The sequence below is a fragment of the Galeopterus variegatus genome, unplaced genomic scaffold (genome assembly GCF_000696425.1).
Source record: "Galeopterus variegatus unplaced genomic scaffold, G_variegatus-3.0.2 Scaffold164, whole genome shotgun sequence".
Classification (NCBI taxonomy): Eukaryota; Metazoa; Chordata; class Mammalia; order Dermoptera; family Cynocephalidae; genus Galeopterus; species Galeopterus variegatus.
The window spans coordinates 813250-830462 of NW_007726275.1; the positions used below are offsets into that span (position 1 = coordinate 813250).

At 56.8% G+C, this 17213-nt stretch overlaps 2 protein-coding genes across 2 annotated transcripts in view; both read right to left on the bottom strand.

The window, feature by feature from the left end:
- Positions 1–6: 6 nt before the first annotated feature.
- On the bottom strand, positions 7–3086 carry LOC103610515 (SH3 domain-binding protein 1-like). The gene is given in 4 exon segments (XM_008594672.1): positions 7–468; positions 470–490; positions 492–823; positions 3053–3086. Coding segments are annotated over 4 exon segments (519 nt in total). The 3' UTR covers positions 7–336.
- Positions 3087–12907: 9821 nt separating this feature from the next.
- Positions 12908–17213, bottom strand: part of SRRM3 (serine/arginine repetitive matrix 3) — an 18997-nt gene continuing 14691 nt past the window's right edge. Inside the window, exons 5-11 of the mRNA XM_008594680.1 lie at positions 17193–17211; positions 16710–16739; positions 16218–16280; positions 16037–16072; positions 14180–14230; positions 13492–13596; positions 12908–13109 (exon numbers count right to left, since the gene is read on the bottom strand). Coding sequence (XP_008592902.1) covers positions 12908–13109; positions 13492–13596; positions 14180–14230; positions 16037–16072; positions 16218–16280; positions 16710–16739; positions 17193–17211 — 506 coding nt within the window. The remainder of the gene's footprint in view (positions 13110–13491; positions 13597–14179; positions 14231–16036; positions 16073–16217; positions 16281–16709; positions 16740–17192; positions 17212–17213) is intronic.

Below are 17213 nucleotides of genomic sequence, written 5' to 3' on the forward strand. Positions count from 1 at the left end.
GGGGTCACCCAGTCTAGGCACTCCTGGACCATGGGAGGGGTTTGGGGAGGCTGTGGGGCCAGCCACCAGCCCTCAGCCAGGGTCCTCCCACAGCCAGCTCAGAAGGAAGCAGCTCCCCAGCCTGGATGGAGGTGTACCAAGTTTAGGCCATTCCTCCTTCTGTCTAGCTTAGAACCCACTGGCTATACCACCGCCTAGTCCGTCCAGTGACAGAGAGAAGTGGAGGATCCTGTGGAGAGGGGAGGGGAGGCTCCCAGAACTGGCACCTTCTGAGGTGTCCCTGGGTACACTGAGCTGAGGTGAAGTGACACAGCAGACTGTGGACTCTTGTGTCGTTCACTGGTAGTGGTCCCCAGCCTGGTGAGCTGGCATCGAGCAGGAAGGGAGGAAGGGCGATCGCTGTGTTCGTAACGGCTCTTTGTTCCCTGGACATGGCTGGTGGGCAGGAGGGGAGGACGGGCACCCTTGAGAAGCAGCACAATCCAGCCCTTCCTTGTCCACACGGAGCCAACCCTCAAGGTCTTCCCTGGTCCCAACTGCCCTGTGTTGGCCCTGAGACCTCTTTGTTGCAGTGAGGGGGGGTACTGTCCCCCCTCCCCCACTCCTGGGGTCCTGGGGCCTGGCCTCTCCCTGTGCCAGGGGGCACCAAGCTGGGTCTGTCTGGGCTCAGAAGCCCCCACTCTCAGAGCTGCTCCGGCTGTGGTAGCTGGGACTGGGGGTCCGGGAGGGGCTGCGCGTGTGGCTGCGGGTCCCACGACTGCGACTGCTGTAGCTTCCGTGGCTGTGGCTGGGGCTGCGGCTGGGGCTCTGGCTTGAGTAGTCGCTGCTCAAGCAGCTGGAGGAAGAGGAGGGGCTGGGCCGGTAGTAGGGGACAGGACGCTTGCGCGCACTGCCAGAAAGGAAAAGTGGGTTACAGGCCATCCATCGGTCTGAGCCCTGCCCATCCTGGGCCCTAGCTCAGGCCCTGAGCCCCATCCCAGCAGTGGCCAGGGCTTCCTACCTCAGTTTCCCCTGAGCCCTGGCCTTAGAGACACCCTCCCCCCAAAAAGCAGAATTTGAGAGTCAATGGTCACTTGCCAATTCCACGCTGATCATTTTGTTTTTCCTCACCCGTCTGCAGGAAAAGGAGCCTAAGTCTCTGCCTGATCTGAGGACATGTTAATAAATATTTGTTGAATGAATGAAACTTTTAAATATGGATGACTCCCATCAACCAAGCTGAGCGCTGGCTTGGTTTGCTGCCTGCCCTGCTTCTTTGTTCCTGTTCTCCATGGAACAGGATTTTGGTTTTTTAGGTCACTCGAAGGGGTCAAGGAGGGGGACCCTGGCCGCTGCTGCCCATGCCCAAGTCCTGGCCCAGTCCTGATGGCCCCCACTCCTCACTCAGCTACCTCCCACTGGCCCGGAGTTAGTCTGAAGCCAGGAGGCTATGACCCAGAGAAAAGAAGAGAGGTTAAGGGGCATCAGTGCCCCATCGCAGGGGTTAATTCTGAGGAAGAAAACAGGTGTAATTAGTGGGAGGAGGAGGCAGCCTGGGAGAGGGACTGAGGGGGTGCCAGGTGGAAGGCATGGGGGTCTGGCTGTCTTAGCACCCTCAGCCTATGGGAGGGGTGTGTGACCTCTCTGGGGGGTATCCCAGGCCTGGTGGTCTGGCCTCTGGCTCTGCGGTGAGGGGAGCGGGCAATGATCTCCCTCTCCTTTCTTGTGACCTGGATCACCAAGGACTAGGAAGGACTAGTTTGAAAATCATACTGCTGGAGCTGAAAAGATGCTCAGCGAGCTCTGCAACCAAGACCCAGAGAGACACACCATCTCCCAAGGCTGCCCAGTGAGGCAGTGGCACGGCTGGGCTCAGAATTTTGCCTGTGGCTCTCCATCCCATGCCAGGGTAACCTAGGATTTCAGAGTGACTTCCACAAAGGCGGGCTATAATCTCACCTGGAGACCCAGGCCCAGACCCCTCCAGTACTAGCAGAGAAGCTCTGATCATGGCTCTGCCACACCAGCCACCTCATGAGCACAGCCCCATTGGGCAGTGTGGGGAAAGTGGGAGGGGACTGGTTCCTCTGACAGCTGCTCTGAGACCAGACTGTTGTGCCCCCTCCTCCAAATTCCCCAGGGGGCTGGGAGGTTAGTGAGAAAAGGAGAGACAGACGGACAGCTGACCAGAGCTAGACCAGCTCACATGGGCATCTCCCTGGCAGCCTGTGGGGAGGGGTCCACCTGGCCCCCAGGCTGGCCACAGGCCACTCAGCAGGCTGGACCTTGAGATGAAGGAGAAAAGGAGACATCACTGTCCGGAGATGGATATGGGGAGTGAGGGAGGGGCTCCAGGAGGAAGGCTGGAATGTTCCAGGGCTGAACTCCATGACTGCTGCTGCCCACGCAGACCCAAGTACACAGCCCCCTCCGTGCATGGGCCTTTAGGCCCCCACTGGGGGTTTCCTCCACCTGTCTCTCTGACCAACCCCCATACCCAGCACCTCCAGTTCTAGCCCCTCTCCTCGGCGAGCGCTCAAGCCCTCCCTGGGCCCTCTCCCCCTCACTGAATCCACCTCCTCTCCTTGAGCTCCCCCTCCCTTCGCCGAAGCCCCCTCCCCTCCTTGCGCCAGTTTCAGTCGGTCCTCGGAGAAGGTCCCCTGCCCAGCGACACTTCACCCCCGAGGTCCATGGTCACTGCTTCCCTAGCCCTGCACCCTCTGTCCCCCCCCCGCCCCCGGCCCCTNCCGCCGCCTTGTCGCGGGCCCTGGGCGAGGGCGAGCTGGGCTTCTGACGGGGAGAGAGGCAGAGAGGGCACGGAGGGGGTGGAGAGGGAGACGGAGAGAGAAAATAGGGGGATCGAGGGTCCGAGAGAAGAGGAAGCCACGCAGAGACAGAGAGAGGACAGGGACGGGGCAGGGCCAGGGAGAAGTCAGAGATGCAGAGAAGGAAACGGAGGCAGGGCGACAGGGGAGAAGAGGGGAGGCAGAGAGAGCGCAGACAGACGAGAGAGGGAGCCAGAGGGCGAGGGCGAGAGAGCGGGCGGGGGGAGAGAAGGAGAGAGGGCTTTCACCGGGCCCAGGCCGGGGCCGCCAGTCCCGGAGCATCGCGCACACGGTTCCCCGCGCCTGCCCTGCCTCTGCCTCTCCTGAGTGTCCACCTTCTGGCCTCAACAGTGCAGCTCATGCAAGGTTCTCGGCATGCAAAACACAAGAGGGACGGAGCGGTGGGGGTGGGCTGGGGCTGGCTGGGAGGGGGCTCCAGGACAGGCGCCGGGGCTGGCATTGCCCCCAGCTGGGACGGACGATTCCCGGCAGAGAGAAGAGAGAGGGCGGCACCGGGAGGCCGGGCCGAGGCCAGCCCGCCAGGCCAGGCCCCCCAGCGTAAGGGGGTGGGCGAGGGAATGGAGGGGTCACACGGCACACAGATAGGGCAGGGGCGGGGCGGGACAACTGAACTCAAAACTGAACCGAAGAAAGGGAGGAAAAACAGAAATAAAAAACAAAATCCACAAATGTCATTAGATACCAAAATCAAAAACAATGTCTGATCTCCTGGGGAACCTGACATTTTTCTGTCAATAGTTTTCTTTCTTTGTTTTCCGGCCCTGCAGAGAGCTGTGGAGCTGTCAGTAGCACCCGACTGTCTTTCTGTTTCTCTCTTTTCTTTTTCTTTTTCTTTTCTTTTTTTTTTTTTTTTTAAGTTCTGATTTTTAAGTCCCTCTTGGTTAACGTCCACTTACCAATAAAGTGGCACTTCCTCCTTTAGTAGGTAAGGTGTGTAAGAGAAGGGAAAAGTGTGGTAGCATAAGTTCATCATTAGATTCACAAAAATGCAAGAGAGATAGAGAGAGAGAGAGAAAAACGCAACCACCCCATTCTAGGCCTGAGAGGAGGCCACGCTGCCTTTGGAGGACGGACTGGCAGCGCCCGGCTCCTTGGGTCTGAGTGAGCACCTCTTGGGTGACCACTGGATAGAGATGTTAAATGGTTTTCCAAAAGTGGAGTTAGGGCACAAGGATTGGGATACAGAAAACCAAAAAGGGCACCTGGTACCATCAAAAGGGCCCTGGCTGGGAACCAGGAGTCTGAGAGCCTGCTACTACCTCACCAAGTGACCCTGGCCAAGTCATTTCCCCATTCTGGGCCTCAGTTTCCCCATCCACAAAATAAGAGGGTTGGCTTTTGCTTTCTGATGTCCCTTTCCAGGGCAAATACTCCAGGATTGTCTGCACACCTGACCACCCTCCCCTTCTCCCTCCCTGCATAGAACGCACTCCTCCTCCTGTGCTTGGGCCTCCATCTAGCAACAGCTGATTAAACTTCATAGTTATGCTCCTCCCTACCTCCCCAGCACTACCACCAACTTGACTTTGAGCACTTCCTGGGCAGTCTGGTATCTGATTCAGCTATGTAGCCTCAGTTTTCATCACAGAACTTGGCACCTGGTAAGGCCTCAATACTGTTTGCTGAGGAAGAAATGCCCTCACAAGGGCCAGGCCAACCAGGGAGTCCTAGAAGAAGGGTGGGTGTGGACCAAACTCTCTTGGCAGGCTCTCTGGATGAGAGGACAACAGTTGCTGCCACCCCTCAGGGCACCTTGCTGCCAGGGACTGGAAGGAATATGGTTTGCTTGGCATGGCCCTGGGTGTTTCCTGTGGGGGCAGGGTGGTCCCCAGGCCTCTCTCTGCAAGCCTGGGTCAAGCCTGAGCATGGAGGTAGAGCGAGGGAGTCAGCCCCATTGGTAAAAGGCTGAAGCAGCCATAGCCAGTGGGATCTGCTGTGCAAAGCCAATGGGGCCATGAAGACCTCTCCTGGGGGAGCCTGGTGTCTCCATTTGGGGCAGATGCAGGCATAGGTGAGTGGAGTGGATGACACCTGGTGCCGAGGTGCCCCTCCGAGCACCCCTGGTGCTCCTAGCACCAGCTCACCCCTCACCCTAGGCTAGGTGAGTTGGAGGCTGGTTGTTCAGCCATGGCCCCTCTGATAGCAGTTCCACTCTCAGTGGACATCACCAGGAGAACTTTGGCTCTTCTAACACACACCCGCTCCACCCCAGCAGGTGGCCAGTTCCTCACAGCTCCCAAGCCTCAGCCTTAGGTTCTGTCATTCAGCATTCTTTTCCCCCTAGACGAGGCAAATGAGAAAGAAGTCTCCAGGATCCTCAAATTTGCAGTTTCTGTCCTATGCCCCAGGTGGTCAAAGAGTGTAAAGTGAACAGATACCAGGTGGGGGAGCATGGTAACTCATCACCCAAGCTGACGCTGGACCCCTCCTTTAAGAAGTCTTTGCTTGCTATTTGGGTCAGGAGAGGCGGCCAGGCAAGCAGGCAGAGTACTAAAGGAATCAGGACCTGGATGTGAATCCTAGATCTGGATCTGGGCCAGCTACTTCTGACTCAAGGAAAAGCGCCGGCAGTAGGGGAGGGAGACCAAGGGCCATGATGTTTTCCCCATCAGCACTACCGAGCCCTCTTGACTTCCCACTGTCTGGGGCTGGGAATGGAGTGGGAGTGCTAGGAACAAAAGGGATCTGGGTTGGATGGCTGCTCACCCCCGCCATGGTGGTGCCCCCAACCATTCAGGTCCAAGGCCCTGGGTGAGATCCCCTGTGCTGGCCTGCATGCTTCCTGCCTGGCATGTCTTGTAGTCCAAGCTCTTCTGCCCTTCCCTCCCATCTCCTCCAAGCTAGCTGACTTGCCATAGCCCAAGATGATAGTAATCAGCAAAGCAAAACACCCTGAAATCAGCCCCAATGTGAATTTGCTGTGAGACCCTAAGGAAGTAACCTAACCCTGGGGGCCTCAGTTTCCCCACTGGTAAAATGGGGATAACTGGAGTCTTTGTTGAGTGGGCCTGTATAGGGTTTGGGAGGTTCTTTTCAGAGTACAACTGACTCACTGTCCCCTCACAGACTAACAGAGTCAGAGCAGAGAAGGAAGGCCTGGGGCCCCATGGGGTGTCCCCCAAGTCCCAGGATGGTGGAGGATGGGAGGACAGTGCTGTGGATAGAGCCCTGGGGGAAGACTCCTAGGGCCAATCTCATGTCTTTCCCCGTCCATCCCTCCAGAAGTCCACAAGAAAAGGTCACCCTGCCAGAGGGTGAGCCTTGTCCTCAGCTTGGCTGGGTCTCATTCTTCCAAGCAATTGAGGGAAGACCCAGGGCCAGTCACTATGGGATTTCACAGCTGAACAGAACTGGTGCTCAGAGACTGCACACATCTCCTCCAGTAAGCCTGCTCTGCTCGTTGACTCTCGTTCTTCTTGCCTGGCTCTCCCTTCCCCTCTTTCCTCTCCCCGGAACCCCCACCTGGCCTATTGCTCCTCTGTCCTCAGCCCAAGGTTGCCTCCTCTGGGAGTCTCTCCTAAGGTTCCAGCTGAGCCCAGTCTGCTCCTCTGTGATCTCACAGAACCTTGTTCCTTCCTTCAGTGTGGACTGGGTGCCAGGTTGGGGCTGGGGCTGGCACTCCTTGACCACATTTCAGCTCTTCCCCTCCCAATGTGCTGACTGGTCTTTGTCAGTCCTTCAGCCTGGGAAGTGAGCATCACAAACCCAGGTCTGCCTGCCTCGCTCCTGGCACGGACACCCAGAAGGGGCCTGGCACCAAGGAGCAAACATGTGGGTGTGTGAGTGAATGAATGAGTGAGGGAGTGATCTCGCCTGACTCTGAACCCTGCTTCCAGGAGCCCTTCTGCTCCTTGGCACCACTTACTACCTGACATTTTGCTCATGTAAGAAATGTTTGAGGGTCAAGGGGAAAGACAATGGAAGGGGGTAACAAAGGATGGGGTGCCCACCGATCCTGGTACTCTGAAGGTCAAGAACAAGGACGCACCTGGGATGCTTTATCTTTGCCTACAATTTCCTTCTCTGCCCTCCCAGCACTGCCAGGGTTGAGGAGACTATTCTGGGTGGGTGGGCTCCCTAGCACCTGCCCCTGTAGGGGTGGGGGAGTGGATGAATAGCCAGGCCTTCTCTTTTCAAAGCTGGGGGAAAAAAAAAAAAGATGGAGGTCTGCTGAGGCCTCACAATGGTTGGGAGGCCAAACTTCTATAGCTCTTCCCAGCTTGGACAGGAAACAGTCTACAGGGCAAGGGTGGGGAAGTGGGGTCCCCAAGAGCCTACCTCTCTGACTCTGGCACTCTTAGTGTGGCCAGATGAGCACTGGGATGGGAGTCACAAGTCCCAGGACCTAGGCCTGGTTCTGCCAATCACCTGGGTGACCATGATCCCTACTGACTGTCATTTTTGGATCATTCTGCACCAAGGGACTGTAAGCTGCCCAAATTCAGATGGGAGGATGTTGGGGAGTTGATGGAGTCCCTGTCTGGGTTGAGTAGTGGCCCAGGCAGGGGGCAAGTAAGCTAAGAGTCCACTCCCCCCTCCAAATTACTCCACAGGGAATTGGCTAAGTAGTCCTTCTAAATCCAGTGCCTGCTCCCAGCCAGCTCATCCTCCAAAGTTAATCTACCATCACACCTAAAAAATGGAACTTTGAGGCTCAGTCCTGGTGCCAGTTGCTGCCCCAGAGCCCTGCAGTTTCCACCCCAAAGCTCTGTCCTGCTGCGAGGAAAGGACCTATGGAAATGCAGAGCTCAGCTGGCCCAGTAGGCCCCAGAAGGTGGGATGCCTCTTGCCTCGTGCCTGACCTCAGCTGGAACTTCCTCCAGAATCTAGAGGCCAAGAGGCCCAGCAAGGCCCCTCCCCCACTGCTTCTTGCCCAAGTGGGCCCTCAGGGCCAGTGAGGTGACCAAGGCCCGAAGGGGCTGGCAGGGATGAGGGGTGAGGGGCTTAGCAGCTACTCCAGAAAGAAATCAAATGGGCTCGACTGCAGCATACGGCTCAGGAAGGGAACACAAACTCGGAATGCTAAACCACACAGAAATGCATTTGGACAACACAATGAGAAAGAGAGGAGGTGAAGGAGGATTTGGGGGGGAGTGGGGGATGGAGAGGGAGAAGGAGGGACAGGGAAAATGGAAAGGAGGGAAGATGAACCAGAAAAATTGTTGGGGAAAAGTCAAGAAAACCAAACGACAAACCAGGAAACACAGCTTGGTAGCTCATTTGGAGAAAGTGCAAGTTACAAATGAGTAGTCACTAAAATAAATAAAGAAAAGGGAGGAGGAAAAAAAAAAAAAAAAAAAAAACAATCAGAGCAAGATTGAGAGAAAGAGAGAGGAAGAAAACCACATTCAAACCAAGCAGAGTGGCGGGGCTTGTCTGGAGATGGGAGCGAGCGAGCGCACAGCTGAGCCGGGATACCTACCTTCTCAGCGGTCAGGGACAGGAATGCAATAATAAAAAAGAAAAGAAGGTCTCTGCACTCGGAATGCAGAATGGGGGAAAGACAGTGACCCTAGACTGTGCTCCCCCTCTGAGCCAGCAGATGGGCGGCCAGCGTGCTGTGTGGCTTTTGGTCTAGTCCCACTCATGGGAGGGCTTGTGCCCAGCCACTGACTTGCTTTTTTTTTTTTTTTAACCATGGGCTCCAATAGCCAAGCTCTCCTTAACTCTTTAAACAACAGAAAACCTCCAGAGGGCATGCAGGAAGCAGCTGATGGAAGCAGAACCACAGGGTGGGCTAAGGAGGGGCTGGCAGCATGGGAGAGAGGCCCATGTCAAGGGAGAGAGATGGAGAGGAAGAGAGAAAAAGACAGAGAGACAGAGAGATAGAGACAAAGAAAGACAGAGACAGAAATAGGGGGAGACAAAGAAAGAGAAACAGAAAGCCAGAAACAAAAAGACAGAAGGACACAGAGACCGAGAGACAGGATGACAGAGAGAAAGGTGGACCCAGACAGAAAGAGAGAAAGGCTGTTTTAACAAGGCCAATCAAAGTGAACAGACAGGCGAAAGGAGAACTGTGCATTTAAAAGGGAAGGCAACCACAGATTCAATTTGGAGGATTGATCCTGCCTCAAATCCACCCCACTCCCTTTCCCCCTGGCTTTGGCATCCTTTTAGCAAAATTCATCACTCTTACCTTCTGGCTTCACCCTGGGAAACAAGAGGAACATCCTGGAAGAAATGCCAAGCTGTCCCCTCCTATTCTGACTTTGCTGTTTCCTGGGGATGGGTGGTAGGGAGCCTGGTGAGGCAGGCCAGGGAGTGCCAGGGCACCTCTTCTTGGGACACCCCACACTGCCCATTATGTGATAGAATTTGGGCCAGAGGCAGAGGCCAGAGAGAGCCCAGGGAGCTTGCTCGTGAGCCTTCTCTACTAATCTCACCAGTGTCACCTCTGAGGCTTCCCCTGACACTTCTAATACTAGAGACGGGTGGAGCCAAGGTATGTGGCTCCACTTCTGAGATTGCAAACCCTGCACACTATTTCTGGCCAGTGTGCTGGGCCTGGGAGAGGGCAAAGCTAGTACCAGCCAGTGCTCCTGGGGGCTGGAGGGAGGCCAGCAAAGGCACCAGGTGAGACTGGATGGAAGGACTTGCCTTGTGAGGTCTCCTGCTCAGTGTTTTACTCTTCCGTCCCACACTGTGTGACCTTGAGCAGCTCCCTTCCATCTCTGTGCCTCATTATTTATTTCCCCCTATGTATGTGAACTGTCAGGGCTCTCAGCACTCCCTGAGGTGTTGAAACAGCAATCATGAAGAGTGGGCTTCTGTTACATGGGGGTCACCTATACTCTGGTCTCTCAGTGTGGGCATGCCCCAGTGCCAGGGAGCCGAGAAGGCTGGAAGCATGCCACAGACTTCTGGAGGGACCCCAAGGGGAATGCAGGGGCCAAGATAACCAGCATCCACCTCCCCTATCCTCCTCCTCAGGGCTCCTGGAGGGTGCTCCATTTACCTCCAGCTTGGCTGGAGGTCTTGAGGTTGTAAGGCTTGGGTCTACTTTTGGATCCACTTCTAAAAAGCTGTGTGACACTGAGCTGCATGACATTAAGGTCACTTGACCTCTCCGAGCTGCAGTTTCCCCTTCTGTAAGCAGCAGAACCCAGAAATCCCTCTGAGGTTCAGCCCTGGCCTGGGTCGGGACAAGAAAGAGATTTGTTGGGAGCTACCAACCACCCCATTGGCCTCAGTCTCAAACCAGAGTGGAATATTTCTCTTGGCTGCAGTGTCTGGCTCTGAAGCTTTTACCTGAGCTAAACTCTCTCAGGTACCTTCAGATTCCTCCTCCAGGGTTTCGTAAGGATCTGAGGCCTGATTCCCCATCATGCCCAGCCACATGATACTAAACTGATCTGAGGAATCACAGCAAGCTTCAGGAAGCTCCCTGGTGATCCAGGACAAGACTCTTCCCCTCCCTGGGTCTCTCAGTTCCTCTCTAAGGTCCTTATAGACCAGGACACAGAAGCACAGTCTGCACCACTTTTGTTAATTTCAAAGCTGAGGCAGTTCCAGTGTGTGCCCAGGGGTTGAGGAGAGGGCTGGCTGCTGCTGCTGATTTGGCAGGAGCTGTTGGTGTGGGAGTCATTCTTTTTAAGAGTTGTCTTCCCTTTTAAATTCTGATTATGAAGGAAAAAAATAAGTATATAGAGATATGTATATGATTAATGTTCACTTGAAATTCAAAAACCATCTCTGCATTAGGAGGAAAGATTCCCACAGTAACACACACAAAAAAGCAAAATTCTAGAACAACATAGAAGATATAAAAAAACCCAGAAAGATAGTTTGCATTTCTGTACATTACAAAAGGAAAAAAAAAAAAAAAAGTTAAAGGAAATACAAACAAAAACAAAATAACAGGAAAAGTTACATAAACTTCCCCACCCTCTTCCCTTGCCGGCTAAACAAGAAATGGAATCACAATATTACCACGTTTCAAATGGGAGGCTAAAAAACAAACAAAAACATAGACGGGGTTAAAAAATGTTGAGCTTTTCTTTTTTCGTTTGTTTCTCTCTCTTTTTTTTTGTTAAAGATAGCGTCCAAAAATACCACCCCCAGTACTTTTCCCAAAGACATTTTTTGATTAAAGATAAGTCTGTGACCCCTGCCCCCCATGTCACCTCTCTGGATATGAGAGAACTAGTCTCATTTAACTCCTCAGAAAGACTTTTCAGGCAAACAGGTGATCTGAACACAGGTTAGAGACCCGGGATGTTCCAGAAGTCCCAGATTCTCCCAGGGCCCAGAGGGTTAGGGACAGGATGTGGCAACAATGCTTTGTGAAAGGACTAACAAAGTGCTGTCTCCTAGAAAACCCCAAGGGCCATGTCAAAATGGAATCCCATTTTGGGAGGGAGACAAGATTTGGGTGCTGCCGAGGCTCCCTCCTCGAGGCCGGAGGTTAGGTCCGCTTGGCCAACTGCTCTCTCATGGGTCGTCTACCTACTGTGGCCTTTTTGTCTGAGCATGCCCAGGGCCCTTGGGGGGCATGGGGTTGGGATAGCTGGTCAGGTCTCCAGGGAAGGGACCAGAATGGACCTACTTTCAGCCCTGGCTCGAGAGAACCTGCTTTTCTGTGTCTCTTGGGAGACCCCAGGAGGATCTGAAGCTCTGGAGAAAGTGTTTGGGGCATTGTGCCCTTAGTGGTCTGTGCTCACTGAGGGGTGGGGGTAAGTAAGCTCTTTTCTGGGTTTCCCCATCCTTTCCGGGGCCTGTGACACCAATTCCTGCCATTGCTACCTTCAGCTTCCTCTGCGTGCCCTCTCCCACTCCCAAGACAGGTCTGGGGACATCAGTGTGAACCTCCCCTTGGAGCCCCAGAGCCTGGTACCCTGTCCAATTGGGACAGTCTACAGACAGGTAATGTCCTTAAATAAAAATTAACCTTGAGACCAAGAGCCTCTCTGATGCTGGGGGAGTAAGGGTGTTTGAGAAAAGAAAGGGAGTGAAAGGAAACAGCCAAAAATCAAAATGAAACTGACCAACACGTACATGTTTGCTGCTGAGACCGGAGGTCTGAAGGGGCAGCCCTTCCCCTCCCTGATGAGGCTTCTGGGGCAGTCTGCGGGTCTGGGGGGGAACCTTCAGGCCTCCCTACCCCAAGTCCCCCGTGCCCACCCAGTGCCCCTGCCAGCTTTGTAGCTCCCTCTCTCTGAGAGGTCTCAGCCCTGTACTCTACAGTCAACAGACAAAAGGGAATGTAGACCTCCCCCAGAGTTTGGGAGAACCCCCCACCCTGGCACAGCCTGTCCACCTGGGAAGAGGCTGAGAAGCCTGTCTCCTCTGCCAGTTCCTACCAACAGCACACCTGCCTGTAGGTCTGTGCCCCTCCTGGAGAATGGTCGGGACAGTTTTTGGGGCGGCGTTGGTGTGGAGTCTTCTGAGGGACCAACAGGCTCAGAAGGGAGTGAGCGCACTGGGAGGTGCTTTAGGAGGGACAGGCCATGGAGCAGGTTTGAGACACCTGTCCAGGTGTGGGCAGTGCCCACGAAAGAGCAGATTCTCCTTGGAGCAGGGACTTTAGAAGGGGGACTGAGATGGGGGAGGGATCTGAGAGAGGAGGAGGGGCTGGTGAGGGGGTTTAGGGAGGGGAGGGGGCGCTCAGAGTGGGGACAAGAACTTGTGGGGAGAGGGAGGCTCAGGGCCTGAGTGATGCCCAGGGGAGATCCGTGCCTACCGCGACTCCTTCCAGTGCCCATGCCCCCTCCCACCCCGATATGCCTGCGGGGAGGCAGGAGACTTTGGTTCCTCCCCAGATCTGTACCCAACCGAGTGCCCCGGTGGTCAGCCCTCTCTGGCTCTCAATTTGCCAAGCTCAAGGGTAGCCCAAATCTGCAGGCCCCCCTCACCCTGACTAGGGCCAGGTGGGCGCAACCACGGCACACACTCCTGGTGGCTCCCGTGCCAGGACGCCCCCCGCGGGGGTGTGGGGCGGCGAGCGCAGGGGAAGGAGGAAGCGGCCGACCCTGAGGGACGTGTGCAGCGCCCCCGCCCCCCGTGACGCACTGCCCGGCCCCGGCCCCTCGGGCGACCTGCCCGACCCTGCTCGGCGGCGCAGCCGGCGCGGCGCGGGAACCCTACGCAAAGCCAAGTGTACGTACATCGGGCGGGCTGTGCGCCGAGCCCGGGCGGCCCCCGTGCGCTCCGCTCCGCTGCCTGCCGCCGCCGTTCTCCTGGGGCGACCCCCATCCGCTGCCGCCCGACAGGGAAGGCGACCTGCTCTCGCTGGACCGCTGGCTGCCTGTCTTCCGCCCGTCGTCTCGGTGCTTGGGGCTCAGCCTGGCGACAGGCGAACGGAAGACACGGGGAGGGGGGCAGCCAGCGTGGGACGCCCGGTCTACGAGCTGCAGCTCCCCGGCACGAGGTGGGGGCAGCCCCCCACCCGCCGTTTCGCCGAGCCCAGAAGCTCTTTCACTTGGAGAGAGCGCAACCCGAGTCAGCCACCCTGCACACAGCTTGATTTCCAGTTCAGGGTCTGGGGTGCCTTAGGGCAGCTCTTCCTCCAAGTGGGCACCAGCACACCCGTGACAAACTTCTACCCACTGATTAACTGATGTTCTGTCCACCAGCCCCGCTGCCCAGCCCTTGGAGTGTTTAATCTGCAACCCCACCCCCCACTCCACCCCCAGACGGCCTAGCCCTCTCGGGGGCCCAGGCCTACCTGCTGGGTGATCCCGAATCACTGTAGTGGGAGGAGAGTGAGGGGCTGTGGGAGCTGCCGCTGCTGTGGCGAGGGGACCTCCGGCCTGGGGACTCTGTGTGGGGCCTGGCGTGGGGGAGGGAAATCAGCCTGTACCTAAGTTCTGCCCACCACCGCCCTGAGTGGCCTGGTCTCCCCACAGGGATCCCGTGAGGGAAGACGCGGACCACCCCCTCCTCCCAGTCTCCTACAAAAGAACAACAGGATTGGTGCTTGGTGCGACACCCAGCTGGTCCGTATAGGTCATCTGTGAGAGTTAGGAAAAGGCCCCCTTTTTTCTAGACAGCCCCAGACCCCCAAGACCTCACTCACCCCTCACCTGGTGCTCTCGTAACTGTTGGGGCGAGGGAGGGGGGAGAGGGAGTGGGGAGAGGAGGGAGGAAGACAGGTAGGGGAGTCACAAGGACTGAGCTTGAAAGGACCCTGGATTTGGAGGCAAGAGGCCTGGGTTCCAGTTCCAGCTCTGCCACTGACTCACCCACCGAGGGCTCTTGGATTCCTCTCTGGGTCTTAATTTTTCCATCTGGGCAAGGGGGACAAAATGAGCTATCTTTAAGGGCCTGGTTCTGTGATCCTACAAGGCCAGGTTTGCTGTGGGTGGTGGGGGGTTAGAGGGGCTGGAGGCCCGGAGGGCGGGGAGGGTGCTCACCTCTTCCTCTCTTTGTTCTTCTCTTTTCTTTTGCTCTTGGGGCTTCGAGATCTGCAGGAAGCGGAGACCACAGTGATGGTGCAGCTTGAGTAGGGCAGGAGGAGGACATGGCCTCGGAGACCAGGAGCCAGGCTGTTCCCAGGCGCAGATCTGAGATTTGTTCTTCTCTTGGGCCTGAGCCTCCCTGGTTGGCGGGGTCTGGCCCGTCCTACTCCACTGCTTCCGCCCCATTCACTCTACTGAGGCTCGTTCCTTCCTTCTTCTGTAAGTCCTGGCCCATGATTATCTCTGCCTGGGCTCCAACTGCAGCTCCCTCTAGGAGTGCCACAGGTGTGTGGCCAGGCCCCAGGAGGAAGGGGGTGTTGTTTGCAGGTCTGGCAGCCTCAGGCTTGGGCCAGGTAGAAAGGGTAGAAGGGCTTGCGCTTGCCTGCTGGCTTCAATCTGGGGACAGGCCCCCTGATGAGCAACTTTGGTGGGGTGGCCCCTGCACACCTCATTTGTACCGTCTGTGCCCCCTGCCTCCCAGTGCTCTCAGCTCACCAGAGGTTGAGGGAATAAATGCTTTCCTAGGGCATGATCTCTCTGCTTTTGAGTGACTCCTCCGGATCCATATCCAGGGCTGTTCTCAAAGCTTCCCATCCCACCCCAACCAGCTGTCTGGGGCAGGCCAGCATCTGCCTTTTTTTTTTTTTTTTTCCCCGCTGTCTGGTATAGGGATCCGAACCCATGGCCTTACCTTCTGCCTTTGGCGAAAGGATCAAGAAGCTTCTGACTAGGTCTCTAAGGTCTCACCCTACCCCCAGTTCCCGAAGGTTGCCATCCTCCCTGATGCCACAGGATCTCTTTAGTCCTTCTGATTCCCCAAATGAAGTGATGTTGAGAAACACTGAGATGTGCTTCCCACAGGAGCAGAGTGAGTGGGTGGCAGACCCAGGAGGCCAAAGATTTGAGTTCTGGAACCCACTTTGCCTGCTTTGGGCCTCAGTCTCCCCATCTGAAGCTGGTCTAGTTCTAGGTCCTTTCCAGGACTGATAGGAGCTGGTCAGAGGATCTGTGCAAGCTGTTGGTGACCACTGGGGGGCAGTAGGGACCCACAATGAAGGGGTGGGATGAAGTGTTTGTTTAGACTCTTTCCCTACCTGGCAAGTGGCTGTGGGCAAATTCCCACTGCAAGGGAGGGACTTGGGACTCTGCCCCTCCTCAGAGCTGCTGAGAGGGAGTCTGGCTCCAATGCCAACCATGGGGATGTGACTGCCCCATCACTTCCCTCCATGCTGAGTTTTCTGTTTTGTCAGCATCCCTCTGCTCCTCCTTGGCTCCCCTGCCTCTGCCTGGGCTCCTGCCTTTTAGCCCCTCTCCTCCCCTCCCCCAACCCATCCTGTCCTGCTCAGAGCCCCATGCTGGCTCCCAGCCCTGCCTGGGTGGAGGCCAGATCCATAGCCTGGCAGTCAGGCCCGTCATGGGCTGGCACCTGTCCCCTCAGAAACTATCTCTAGTCACAGTCTGTCCTCCCCATCTCCGACCCACTGAGCTTCCCAGCACACAGAGGTCCTTCTGCCTGGCATGTCCTTTCCCTGCAAATTCAGGTCCTGATGCTTCTGCCTTCCCAGCTGGCATCTCCACAGACATACCCCTTGGACATGGAACCTGCAGTGTTGTCTGGAACTTTGGGGGGCCCCCACGTCAAGGCTGACTCATGGGGTAGGCAAGGTTTGCAAACGGTTGGTCTTCGTGCTCCTCCTCCCACCTCCAGTCCCCTGGCTGGCTCTGGGAAGAAGGCCCTGGAGTTGGAGGAGGGAGCGGGGAAGACACAGCCCCCTCCCATCATTGCCTTCTCCTCCGCAGAGCACTGCTCACCTGTGCCGTCTCTTCCTTCGGGACCCAGAATCAGACCTGTAGGGCAATACAGGAGCTCCCTTGAGCCGACCTGGGGTGGCCCGGGGGAGACAGATTGGTTGATCGGTGGGCGGTGGGCACAGCCCGGGTCCTGAGCCCCACAGGAGTGAGAGGAGGCCCTGTGGAGGGGCAGGGAGGGTACCTGTCTCGGCGGTGCTTCTTCACACCCTTCTTCTTCTTGCGCAGGGGCGAGGCGCTCCCACAGCTGCAGACACAGGGGTGGGCTCTAGTGAGCGGGGGTGGGTGGGATGGGGGCCTGGAAATGGCTGGAGAAGCCTGGGTGCCCGGGATATTGAAGCTCTAAAGGGGGTTCCAGGCCATGAAGGCAATGCCTATTGTACAGGTAAGCCGAGACCCCCAGGGTCTGCAGGTCCCTAAGAGTAGTTGATGGTGTGGGCTGTGTTGTCCAAATACCCATCCAGCCCCCTTGGCATAGGAAGCGAGGACGGTTTTGAACTCAAGGGTTAGTGGTGGGATTTCTGGCCTCTGTGGGGAGAAGCTGGCATGCTGGCAGTGTCCAGGGTCTGGGCCCTGAGGTGCCAGGCTTCCTGCCTCTGGGATGGCCTTGGTGTCTCCCCCATCCACAGACATCCCCCCTGCCCCTGGCCAGCCCCTGCCCACCTTCATCACTGACCTGCACTCTGACTCTAGTCTCCTCTTTTTGCTGAGCATAGATGACGGGGAGAAAGGACAGACAGATGGACAGGGTTAGCTGGGCCCCAAACACTTGCCAGGGTCTCGTTCAGGACAGAGGAGGGGTCACATAGAGATGGGGCCCAGCCAAGCCCCCTCCCAGGGCCACTCACACATTTGGTGGTGGGTGCGGGACCCCTGCGGGAGGGCAGAGGGGGCCAAGAGCAGGCGATGGTAACACAGGGGCCGAGTCAGTGTGTTCCTTTCTGGGGGACTCAATGAACGGAAGGGCTTGGTGAAGGAGAGGGGCTCGAGGGGGCGGGGCCGAGCGAAGGAGAGGGGGTTGGGCAGGGGGAGGGCGCTTAGTTGGGGGCAGCACGGGGAGGACGAGGGACCCGATAAGGGGCGAGGGGCTCAGAGCGGGGCGGGGCTCACGAATGCAGACTCGTGTCCCCAGCCCCCTCCGGCCGGGCGCGGCTCTCACCGGCTTCTCCGGTGGCCGCCT